We start from the raw sequence: 13,372 nt of genomic DNA on the forward strand, positions 1-13,372 counted from the left end.
TATAGCCAAGAGAAATGAAAACATGTCCACACAAAAACCTGTGCATAAACATCTGTAGCAGCATTATTCATAATAATAAAAAACTGTAAACTACCCAAATGTCCATCAACTGATGAAAAGATAAATGTAATACATCCATAAAATGAATGTCACAACATAGATAAACCCATAAAAAATCCAGTCACAAAAGAACACAGAGCATATTATTCCATTTATATGAAATGTCCAGAATAAGCAAATCCATAAAGATAGAAAGCAGATTAGGGATTGCCTAGGGCTTAGGACTCAGTAAGATACAGATAAGATGGGTTCCTCATGGGTAATGGAACTTCTTCTGGGGGTAATGAAAATATTCTACAATTAGATTGTGTTCTGCAACCTAAATGTTCTACAATAAGGTTGAATAACTCTGAATAGACTAAAAAACCACTGGATTGTATGTTTTAAGCACATGAATATTATAATGCATGAATTATATCTCAATAAATAATTTTTTAAACTGACAATCTACTTCTCTACTTCTCTTGGCATAAGAGAAAGTCAAAAGAATAGAAACTAATTCATCTGCCATGGGAAATTAGTTCATGAATACATTCAAGACTGCTTGACAGCTCACTACTGACTAGCTGTTTCCTATCTAGGCATTTATTGTGTCTAATAAAACTGAGCCAGGGTTCTGATAAGTTTACACATGACCCTTGGTAATTCTTTGCATTGGAGTCTCAGATTCTGTAAAATAATAATAACAAAACAACAAACTAAAATCGATTCACCACACAAGCCTCTCTACTTCACTAATTCTAAGAAATTCTGCACATTGAGGCCACTTAGAAGTGATTCTTTTTTGTATTCTATTCACATATATCTTGATTGTCTACAGACTGATGCTAATTTTATATTAGATCACAATTATTAAGTGATGGGGCTTATAAGCATCAGGGGCCAAAAACTATAGAGCATTCATTTTAAAAGTAACCCTACACAATCAGTTTTCTTTTGTTTTCAAAAGACAATGGAAGTAAGGAAGGGGAGAAAGGAAGAAGAGGAGTGTTAGAGTAGAGAACTCAGTAAGTCAACAGACTGGGAAATGATTATATTTTCCTTTTCTTTCTATTGTCCAAATTACAATACAAATTATGCATATTTGTAATCAATTATTAAAATAATCAAGTGAATAAAGGACACAGCAAATTGAAAAGAAAAAGAAAAACAATACCTTCTGGGGGAGTCCCAATGCTGCTGCCAAGACCCAAGATAGCCATCTTGTGAATTCTCGGGGCCAGCATCACAGCAGATTCTTCTCCTCTTTCCCAGTGGGGGATTTTGACTGGTTCTAAGTGGACGTTCTCCAGTCCATTTTGCTTCAGATTTTGGTACATGATTTGGATGGCTTTTTCTAGGTTCTCGGAGCCACTCAGTCTGGGCCCAACAGTATCAACCAGAAGTGCCAATCGCTCGTAAGACCGGTTCTGGGCTTTACCGTAAACAGCAAGGTTGATAATTGCTTTAGCAACATCTTCATAGCTGGCTATTTCTTCTTTTATTTCTTGAAGAGTTCTCTGAGTGATGCCGTGCTTGCATACAGCTTTCCCAGAGCCCAAGGATAAAAGGTGAACAACACCAACAAATGTGAAAATAAGGAACTTCATTTTTTTGGTTGGTTTTCTTCCCAAAATAACCTATGTAAGTAAAAAAAAATATGATGTGTTAGGGGGCAAGACTCTCATGGCCATCTACCCATAACCCAGAGACTGCTGTTCAGGCAGCACCCCTGTCCCTTTCCTTCCCAGCTAGTATCCAGCCTCCTCCATCATATTCAGGCAATGGGGCAGTGACTGGCCTTATCAAAAATAGGGCAGCGTTTATTAAAACCTAGAAACTCTTATTACCTAGTGATCCTGACTACTAAAAGACTAAAACCAAAGAGAACTAAGAATGGGAGAAAGAAGCAGTGCAACAATGATGTGGCGAACAGTGTTACATGCTGCATCTCCCTCTAAATAGAGTATGACCCAGTGAGTGTCACTGCTCCCATATCTGATGTGCTCTTTCCTTTTTGCTTGTTGAGCATGTCCTTTGAGGCACTTTCAGATGTCATCTTTTCTCAATGCTTTTCCTAATTCCCTTTCCACTAAAAAATAATTCCTTTTTCATCTGCGCTCCAAAAGTATTTTATGTGTTCAAAACTTTATTTTTATTGAATGCCAACTATGTACCATGGACTGCGGCAGGCCTTTAGAAGAAAGAAGTCTAAATGGCTACAAAAAGCAAAGAATTAATAAAGAGACTGGGCTTTGTTTCCATTAGCTTATGATATCCATCACCTACACAATAATAATGAAAACAATAATGATAATAACAAGATACATTTATTGCCATGCATCTAACAGTGTTCTAAGTACATTGCATTCATTAACACATTTAATCCTCATAACGACCCAACCATATAAAGTAGTTTCTTATTATTACCTTTATTTCACAAACGAGGAACTAGGGCATTGCGAGATTAAGTGACTGGCTGACACACAAAGCCATCCCAGCTCTGGGAATCCATGTTCTAAATGGTGCTACTCAAAGTATGGGTTTGGGACTGAAGCCAATCCACAGACTGGTTTTACTAGTCCATATTGGGTAAATACAAAGATTAGGAGTAAATCTATTTATTGCTACCAGATACAGTTGCCAGTATTGTCATGCAGCTATTTCAATTTAAGTCAATTAAAATTAAATAAAATTCAAAAGTTAAATTATCAGTCACACTAGCCACATTTCAAGCACTCAATATGCACACTATGGCTACCATACTGTCCAGGACAGACAGAACATTTGTATCATTACAGGGTGTTGCATAAATCTGGTTTCAACACTTTTGTAGACTGCATATCTGCTATGGTTTGAATGCTTGTCCCTTCCCAAACACGTTGAATTTTCAGCGCCATCTTGACAATATGGGAGATGAGCCTTCAAAGGTGTTTAGGGCCCTTGGGCCCCACCCTCATGACTGAACTAATGCTGTTATCACGGGAATGGACTCACTGTGTTACAAGTGGGTTCACCCTCTCTTGCTCTCTTTCTTGCCCTGTCTTTCCCTCTGACACATGATGTTGTCCAACCCATAATGACAAAATAAGAAGGACCTCGTCAGATGTCAACCCCCAACCTTAGACTTCCCAAGCTCCAAAACAGTGAGCCAATACATTTCTGTTTTTTATTAATTATCCTGTCTGTGTTATTGTTAGAGCAGCACAAAGTGGACCCAACTACATCTGTCAAATCTAATACTAACAAAAAGAATGCTTTACTTTATTTGTCTAATTCACTGTCATTATATTTTACATAAATTTTATTCTACAATAGATTTTTTTAAAAATTTTTTAATAGTCCTGTACCACAGATAATTTCAGAAACATAGTCACTAGCAACTATATTATAAGGATAAATTTTAAATTCAGCTGGCACCTAAGCAAGGCCATTCAAAAAATGAGGCCAACAGCTATGTCAACGTCCTCTCTCCTCCCTTCTGGAGTGCACTTGTGGTTTCTCATTCTTTTCGCCACCACCCCGCAGCCTCCACACATAATTTCTAAGCTTCCAGATACTGAGCACTTGAAATGTGGCTACCCCGAATTGAGATATTTTGATTCTGTAAGTGTAAAATATGCACTTAATTTGATTTAAATACTTAAATATAAAAATATTTCAGGTATATTGGGTTAGATAAGATATATAATTATTAATTTTACCTATTTTGTTTGTTTTAATATGGCTATTGAGAATTGTTAGGTTATACATTTATATGTACATTGCACAATATTGATGTAGCTACACTGAACTTCATACTGCTCTTCAAATTCCCAGGCCTATTCATCACTCATGGTCCTCACTCATGTTCATTCATTCTCTTTTATTGCAAGGGCCTTCTTGCCCTGCTCCTATTCTCCTAGTGAATGCTTCCATTCATTCTTTAATGAGCATGCTTTAAAAAATCACCTCCTCTGTGGAGCCTTACCAAACAACACCTGAGTTATTTGCTCCATCTTCTGTGCTTCCACTGTGACTAATATGTTATCAGCCACATATTGGTTTATAAATCTCTCTCCCCTACCATCATAGTCAAGTAGGATAAATTATTCACCACTGCATCTTCAATTGCTAGGCACTCGATACATGTGTTTTTTAAAATTTAAGGAATAAATAAGCATTTAATCTAAGTCTTAGTGGTATTAGAGTACTGTTCTTGCCTCCCTCACAAAGAAGCTACAGGAATAAATACTTGCTATCATACTTAAAATATTTTGAAAATTCATGCTGCTAGTTTCTGGATTATAATCACTATTGACATGTATCGGTTCTTGGTTTCTGTGATCACCATACTGATGCTTGTTTTTAAAAGTTAAATTTTGTGAAGCAATCAAAATATTCCACAAGACTACAATTTATTCTTAAAAGAACATTTTTTTCCAATGTGGTGTTAGTACAAAGAAAAAAAAAGAAGAAAATAAGAAAGATCTATAAACCATCTTATGAACCACTAACACTAACCACAAGTAGCTACTCCTAAATAAAAATTCTCAAAGCATTCTGCAACATTAATTAACAATTTCACAATACATGATTCTGATGATGAATTAGAATCACATAATGACAACACTGTAGAGTTAAAGAAGAGTGTAGAGATCCCTAGTACACACCCTTGTTTTGTAGAAAGTCAACCAAAGACTTTATTGAGATTCCCAGGCAGCAAAAAACCAGCAACTATAATCAACCAGGTATCTGGACTGACTGACACAGACTTCCTGGAGGATTATAAATTGTTTTTATAGAAAATGGTATACATTTACATATAATAGAAACTCAATGAGGGATGCCCAAATGCAGTCTAAGAAGAAAGTAACTATAATGAAATACATGTGCTCAAACAGACTCATGCATAAAGCACCATGGGAACACAAAGAACAAAGGTTTATATGAAAAACTTTAAAGAAAACAAGACATCCTCACATGGCTCAACAGGCAGAGTACAGTGAACTGAACACCTTCCCAAGAGACCGCCAGTCAGTTGAAAGGTCCACTCTTAGATGATTACAAATAGCAGCAGCAACAGTAGTAGTAGTAGTAGTAGTAGTAGTAGTAGTATCAATAATAATAATAATAATAAATGGAAGCTAGGTCAAGAATATAGCAATGCCTAAGTCTCATCTTTACAACCTTTTGTATGTATGTCATTGTGCTAATAAATATCATGCCATTTTGATAATAATACTTAGCAATCAGTTAAACTAATTCTGACACTTTAAAAAAACAAGACTTTAAAAGAGAAACTGATGCATGTGAGTGTTGTTTTGAATACCTTAACTAATCCGAATCTTCAAATCCCACAAATGCAAAAATGCTCATTTTTTTAAGTAGGTTAATTTAAAAGATGAAGATTTGTTATGTTTCAAAGGATCAATTTTTTTCTGAGTATAATATCAATACTTAAAATATCTACTAAGATTGAAGGTGCGAAACAATGAACCATATATGAGGAATCCCTAGTACAGATGATGCAGGTAAACAGTAAGTACATGTTCATTGATTCCATGCCTGACTTTCCCTGTAATGTAATTTGAACTAAATACTAGAGAATCTTTTATTATTATTGTTTTTAGAAAGTTATAGTAGCTCAACTAAGATATTTTTATTGATAAATTATAGAAAATAATTATTATTAATAATCTATAGTTGGAGAGGTAACAAAATTGGAAGAAGATATTGAAATATCATATCCCACTTAAGAAAAATGACAAAATATAATATGTGATTTTAAAACACTTGAACTATAATCTAATTGATTTGTACATTCTAAGTAATAAATGGAATATTTATCATGAAAATTAAAATAATGGAATATAAGGACAGAATAAAGTTGGATAAAGAGCAATCATCAAGGATAATTTGAAGAAAGTCTCTCCTAAGACAGATTTAGGGTCACTGTACATTAGAAAAACCCATTCTAAACCTGGAATCAGAGCAAAGAAGAAAGACTATTGAGGACATAATGACTAAAAACACTAGCCTTTCTGTGTGTGAAAGGACTGGGCCAGGAGTACAGATATTCTAATATATTAAATTAAGAAAGGGTAGGATAAAATGAATGTAAACTCACTCAGCAAATCTAATATTAGTACTGTACCAGGGGACAGTCCTAGGAACTCAGGGCTAATTTTTAAAAAATCAAAATGCACAACTTTACACAGTAAACATTAAACGTGTATTTTTTTTTTTTTACCAAAGGAGTATAAAAGCATTAGATAAAATCAGGAATAACACAGTAATTAGAAACCAAACCGTTGTAAATGTACTACAAAGTGCTGGCACCACACTGAACAACCTGAAGTTCCCTGTGCTGATCTGAAAGACTCGAAGTCTACCCTAAGTCTGCCCTATCTCAGAAATACAGTGTCTCCCACAATAAAAATTAAAAAGTTAAAAGATTTCACAACTAGAAAGACTACACTATAAAACATACTCAATAAAATATTTCATAAAGAAATGAAAGATAAAATTGAAAACCAGCAGAGGAAGAAACTAAACTAGAAGAATAATCAAAGGAGAAACTAATTCAAGTTAAAAACTAGAAGTAAATCAAAATGATATGAAATAAAAATCATCTCTCAATAATAATATTGACTGTAAATGACCTAAACTCATCAATCAAAAAACATACTGGCAGATTGGATTTAAAAACAAGACCCAACAATATGCTCTCTCCAAGAGACTCACCTCATAGGCAAAGACATCCACAGACTGAAGGTGAAAGGATGGGGAAAAATATGTCATTTGCATGGATCTTTTAAACAAGAAGGGCTTTCTGTTCTCACATCAGACAAAGTGGACTTCAAACTATAGTTAATCAGGAAAGACAAAGAAGGGCATTTCATATTGCCTAAGGGAATTATACAAGAAGAAAAAATAATTGTAAATATTTATGCCCCAAACAATGGAGCATCTATGTACATCAAACAAACCCTTCTTAATATCAAGACTCAGATAGACCACAATACAATAATGCTGGGTCACTTTAACAGGCCTCTTTCAACACTAAATAGATCTTCCAAACAAAAACTAAATAAAGAAGCAATAGAACTAAAAAATACAATGAATAATTTAGACTTAACAGACATATATAGAATATTTCATCCATCAATGACTAAATACAATTTCTTCTCAGCAGCACATGGATCATTTTTTAAAATAGACTATATCTTAGGCCACAAAGCAACACTTAGCAGAGAGAGAGAGAGAGAGAGAGAGAGAGAGAGAGAGAGAATTATATCAGATCACAATGGAATGAAATTTGAAATCAACAATAAGATAAAAAAAATAGAAGCTACTCTAGTATCTGGGGACTAAATAGAACTCTATTGAATGATGAATGGATAGCAGAAAAAATCAGAAAGCTCATTCATTAAAAGATAGAAAGACAATAAATAAATAATCTAACATTACATCTCAAGACCCCAGGAAAAAAAAGAGCAAACCCATACCAAAATCATGAGAAGACAGGAAATAATTTAAATCAGAAACAAAATCAATGAAATTGAAATTTTAAAAATTAAAAGAAAGCAAAACAAAAAATGTTTCTTTGAAAAAAATTTTTAATTGATAAACACTTAGCCAAGCTAACCAAAATAAAAAGTGAGAAAAAAACTCAAATTAGTAAGATTCATGATAAAAAAGAAACTATCACCACAAACACTTCTGAAATAGAAAGGTTAGAAACTATTTTGAAAATTTATACTCCAATAAACTAGAAAACTTTGAAGACATTGACTAATTTCTAGAGACATATGACCTACCCAAATTAATCCAGGAGGATATAGAAAATTTAAGCAGATCAATTTCAAGTAATGAAATTGGAGACACCATCAAAATCCTACCAACAAAGAAAAGCCCAGGACCAGATGGACTCTCGGCCAAGTACCAGACCTTTGAAGAAGAACTAACACCAATCCTCCTCAAATTAATCCATGAAATTGAGAAGGAGGAAACTTTTTCAAACTCATTCTCTGAAGCTAGTATCACCCTGATACCAAAACCAGACAAATACACATCAAGGAAAAAACTTCAGACCTATAACCCTGATGAACATAGATGCAAAAATTCTTAATGAAATACTGACAAATCACATTTTTAAAAATCATTAAAAAGGTAGTGCGCCATGACGCAAGTTTGGTTTAACTTACAGAAATCAATAAATGTAACTCACCACATTAATAGACTTAAAGGCAAGAACACATGATTATCTCAATAGATGCTGAAAAAGCATTTGACAAAACACAGCATCCACTCATGTTTAAAATACTAGGAAATACTAGGGACAGAAAGAACATACCTCCCTCAACATTGTAAAAGCTATGTATGTTAAACCAAAGGCCATTCTAAACAGAGAAAAACTGAAAGCATTCAGTTAAAAACTGGAACAAGAGAAGGATGCCCTCCTTCTTTACTTTTATTTAACATAGTCCTTGAAACTCTAGCCAGAGCAATTAGACAAAAGAAAAAAATAAAGCTGGGCATAGAGGCACACGCCTGTAATGCCAGTGGTCAGGAGCTAACGCAGGAGGATCGCATGTTCAAAGCTAGCCTCAGAAAAAGTGAGGTATTAAGTAACTCAGTGAGACCCAGCCTCTGAGTAAATTACAAAATAGGGTTAGAGATGTGGCTCAGTGCTCAAATGCCCTTAAGTTCTATCCCTGGTATGCCCCCCCATAAAAGGAAATTAAAAGGATATGAATAAGAAGAGATCAAACAATTTCTGTGAACCAATGATGTGATCCTATCAATTGATTGGGACTCAATCAATTTAGAAGACCCAAAAAACTCTGTCAGAAAACTTCTAGAACTCATAAATGAATTTAGTAAAGTAGCGGGATACAAAATTAGCACCCATAAATAAATTGTGTTCCTGTATACCAAAGATGAATCAGCTGAAAGAGAAATTAGGAAAACTATTCCATTCACAATACCTTGAAAAAAATTAATTACTTCAGAATCAATCTAACAAAAGAGGTGAAAGACCTCTATGATGAAAATGATAGAATACTAAAGAAAGAAATGGAAGAAGACCTTAGAAGATGGAAAGATCTCTCATGTTCTTATATAGGGAGAATTAATATTGTCAAAATAACCATGCTATTAAGAGTGCTATAGTAATTTAATACAATTCCTATTAAAATTCCAATGACATTCTTCATAGAAATAGAAAAGGAACTCATGACATTCATTTGGAAGAATAGCCAAAGCAATCCTTAGCTAGAAAAAGCAAGGCAGGAGGCATCACAATACCAGATCTTAAATTACACTACAGAGCTAGAGTAACAAAAACAGCATGGTATTAGCACCAAAACAGGCATGAAGACTGATGGAATAGAAGACACAGCGACAAGCCCCCATAAATAGAGTTATCTCATGCTAGACAAAGGGACCAAAGCATACATGGGATAGCCTCTGCAACAAATGGTGCAGAGAAAACTGGAAATCCATATGTAGTTGAATGAAATTTAACCTATATCACCCTGTACAAAACTCAACTCAAAGTGCACCAAAGGCCTAGACATTAGACCAGAAACCTTGTACCTACTAGAAGAAAATATAGAGTCCAATACTCCAACATGTTGAGCTTAGGAACTGACTTCTTTAATGAGATGCCTAAAGCACAAGAAGGAAAATCAAAAAACAATAAATGGGATGGTATCAAATTAAAGAGCTTCTTCATAGCAAAGAAAACAATCAAGAAAGTGAAGAGAGAGAAAATTTTTGCTGCCCACACCTCAGATAAGATGTTAATTTCTAGGATATACAAAGAACCCAAACAGCTAAACATCAAAAAACTAATAGCCCAATCAATAAATGGGCAAAGAAATTCAGTAGCTACTTCTCAAAGAAGAAATATGAATAGTCAACAAATTAATAAAAAAATGTTCAACATCATAGCAATTAGAGAAATGTAAATTAAAACTACACCAAGATTTTACCTCACTCCACCCAGAATGGCAATTATCAAGAATATAAGTAACATAAGCCTATCAGAGAGAACATTCAATCTTTGGTTGGGGGGGATTGGCTTAGTTCACTTAGCATGATAGTCTTCAGACCTATCCATTTACCAGCAAAAGTCATAAAGTTATTCTTTTTATGGCTGAGTAATATTCCATTGTGTATATATACCACATTTTCTTTGTCCATTCGTCTGTTGAAGAGCACTTCAGTTGGTTCAATATTTTGAATTGAGCTTCTAAACACACAATGCTGGGGGGGAGATAGAAGTTCAGTGGATTAGACAAAGGGGGATGAAGGGAAGGGAGGAAGGATAAGAATAGGAAAGACAGTGGAATGAACCTGATATAACCTTCCTGTGTACATATATGAATACACCACAGTTAATTTCCACATCATACAACCACAAGACTGGGATCCTAATTAGAATAACATATATCCCATGCTTATATAAATATATCAGAATTAATTCTACTGTCATGTGTAACTAAAAAAGAACAAATAAAAAGTTTTTCCAAAGAAATACAGTATCCTTCTACAGTCATATCAGCCGAAAAAAGTAACCTGTAGTGTTTACATACTGTCTACAAAAAGGAAAAATCATTATATGGTGATTTACAAAGACAAATAGTATTACTCATCTCAAACATTTTCTTTTTGTTCAATTATAAAAGGTGTTCTGTTTTGTTTGGGGTCATAATTTCATCTGTCTATTCATTCAACAAAAATGCATTAAGTACCTACTAAGCACAGAGGCATAAAAATAAAAATCCCCAGCCTCATACAGCTGCCAAGTATAATAAGGAGGTAGATGTGAAAGGCCCTGTGCCTAGGGTAGTTACAAGGGTCTATGAGAAACAGAGGAGGAGAGGAGACTAGCATAACCAGGATTTACCAGAGACACCCGAAGCAGGTGGAGAAAACTTAACAGGAATCAACTCATGCAAAGAGAAAGAAGCTTTACAAAACCTAGAATGCCTTTATTCTCATACACAAAAGTTTGAAATCATAGTTCCACAAAACAGGGGTAAACGAAAAGTCAGTGGATGGTGAGAAAACAACAGCCTCAAAAACAAGGGAGTATCCCCCAGGGTTTGCCTGGAAGAGACTGCAGTGTGAAGCTCCAACAATGTGAAGCAAAGTGTCCCAGAGTGCTGGACTGGGGCACAGTGAGGGCTCCTCTCACCTGCCTGCTTTGCAGCCAAGAAAAGCAAGGAAGGGAGGGAGGGAAGGAGGGAGGGAGGAAGGAAGGAAGGGAGGGAGGAAGGAAGGAAGGAAAGAACGGAGGGAGGGAGGGAAGAAGGAAATCTCCTCTTTGATCTTCTCTAGCCCTGTCTCCTTAGTGTAGGGAATGAGCCCAATGCCACATTAGGACAAGGACAGCAGCAGAAGCTCCTCAAAATCCCCCAATAAGCCATTACTTACCACCTATCTGGTTATTCTTTAAAATTTTCAGAGAAATGAAAATAATCCTGCAAAAGTAATCTCTACCCACAAAAGATGCATTAGTCAAGTAATTCATTTACAAAAACACTCAAGATTTTCTTCCATTTAAAATGCCTAAACTATTAATAACCTAATTGACAAAAAAGGGGGTCTAGCACTCTTTCAAGCAATTTTACAATTATTTGAAATGTCTAAACTTAAACTGCACATTTTAAAATGCCTTTTATTCTCATACACAAAAGTTTGAAGTCATTGTTCCTTTACTTGTATTCAACTGTAGAAATATTAAATACTATACTCTTCAAAATGCTAAATGACTATTTTTAAAACCTATGCAATATCATGCCTTTGAATTTAAAAAGTTTGAATATATATATTCAAAGTCATCTTCAGAGCACTGTTTGAAAAGGATTTGCTTTTCATATATTGTCTTTGTAATCCATAGTTATAGATTATCTTTTTCACAAAAAGAGATAAGATTCTTTATAATGTTATTTTTTTCTTCTCTACTTAAATCTGGAAGTAAACTGAAGCAAAACCAACATTTCTCATACTGTGAATTATATTCTAATAATAGGTTTATATTTTGAGGAAACAAAACAAAACCCTTTGCCTCTATTTCTAAATATTCTTTCCTAAAAAAAATATTGTTTGAAAATGTCTCAAGCTATGATAAAAACGCCAGAATGAATAGACTAGCAGAAGTGGAAAAGAACACCAAAAAGGAGAAATGTGCTGAAAAACAGAAGGAGTAAGATTTAGGGCCTGAGACTTTTATCGATTTTTTTATTGCATCAGTTACTTTTTCTTCTAAAGACTGAATATATAACTTACATGAAAACTTAAATGTTTCCCCTAAATCTTTCATTGCTGATTAGGATTCACAGATACAAATTTAACTCTAAGTCTTCAGTCTAGGATGTGGGACAGATAAAAATATCAGAAATGCTAAATCCTACCATAGATATTGGCACATCAAAGTTCCCTTCCTAATTCATTCACTCCCAATGGCATTCCTGGATTTATGGTATGTAGTCCTAACATCCTTACAAAGATTTTTGCCTGTTAAATTCAAAGCTCAGGTAATATTGGGCTTCCATTTCACATAGTTAACTTGCTCTCCAATCATTCATTCAGTCATTTGAATAAATATGCTGGTCCCTGAAAGAATGTTTAGGAAGATACAAAAATCAGCATGATTCAGTTCCCACTGATCTTACTGATAATTAGTTTTGCAGGGCCCAAGGACATCAGACATACTGCTACATGGATGACAATCTATGTGCTATATTCCAAATAGTTTTTCTTGATGTGAGCCTTGAATTTAACTCTATTGTACACACAAATACAAAAGAGTTTTTCTGCAGTTTTGAGGCAAGTTGATCTTTTCAAGAAGCAACTACCAAGTCTATCAAGAGGAGAATACTATGTTTTGTTCAAAATTTTACCGAGAGCTGGTAAAACAATGCCTCTGCCCCTTGTGATATTGGAAACATCATTACTATATCCCTGGATGGTCTGCATTTGCCCCTGTCACATTCACCATGCAAGAACCTGACCACTTCATTATGTCTTCTAGTGTAGTCAGGCCTCATAATTTACATCTTGAAATACTTTATTATAAACTCCTTTAATTTCTCCATGGCTTTACAGTCAGGACAACATACTGATCATTTGAAAATGTGGATATAGGCAAATTATCTTTGAAGTCTATTTCAGGATAATAAAGCAAACATTATTATTATTATTATTATTATTATTATTTTACAAAGAAGCACTGTGACTCATAGAATGGGAACTAATGGTTTCAGGAAATTCAATAATTTTCTTTTCTCTTTTAGTCAACCTTCCAGCCAGAGAAGGCTTGGTGGCCCTATCCTACCCA

General features: G+C 34.5%; 1 protein-coding gene across 3 annotated transcripts in view; it reads right to left on the minus strand.

Annotated features, from left to right (window-relative positions):
* Cpq (carboxypeptidase Q) overlaps nt 1-13,372 on the minus strand; it is a 441,872-nt gene that overhangs the window by 349,087 nt on the left and 79,413 nt on the right. For all 3 annotated transcript variants that reach the window (XM_040293837.2, XM_078016890.1, XM_021725165.3), the window contains exon 2: nt 1,217-1,679. In XM_040293837.2, coding sequence (XP_040149771.1) covers nt 1,217-1,649 — 433 coding nt within the window. In that variant the 5' untranslated portion in view covers nt 1,650-1,679. The remainder of the gene's footprint in view (nt 1-1,216; nt 1,680-13,372) is intronic.

The sequence above is a fragment of the Ictidomys tridecemlineatus genome, chromosome 7, assembly GCF_052094955.1.
Source record: "Ictidomys tridecemlineatus isolate mIctTri1 chromosome 7, mIctTri1.hap1, whole genome shotgun sequence".
Taxonomy (NCBI): domain Eukaryota; kingdom Metazoa; phylum Chordata; class Mammalia; order Rodentia; family Sciuridae; genus Ictidomys; species Ictidomys tridecemlineatus.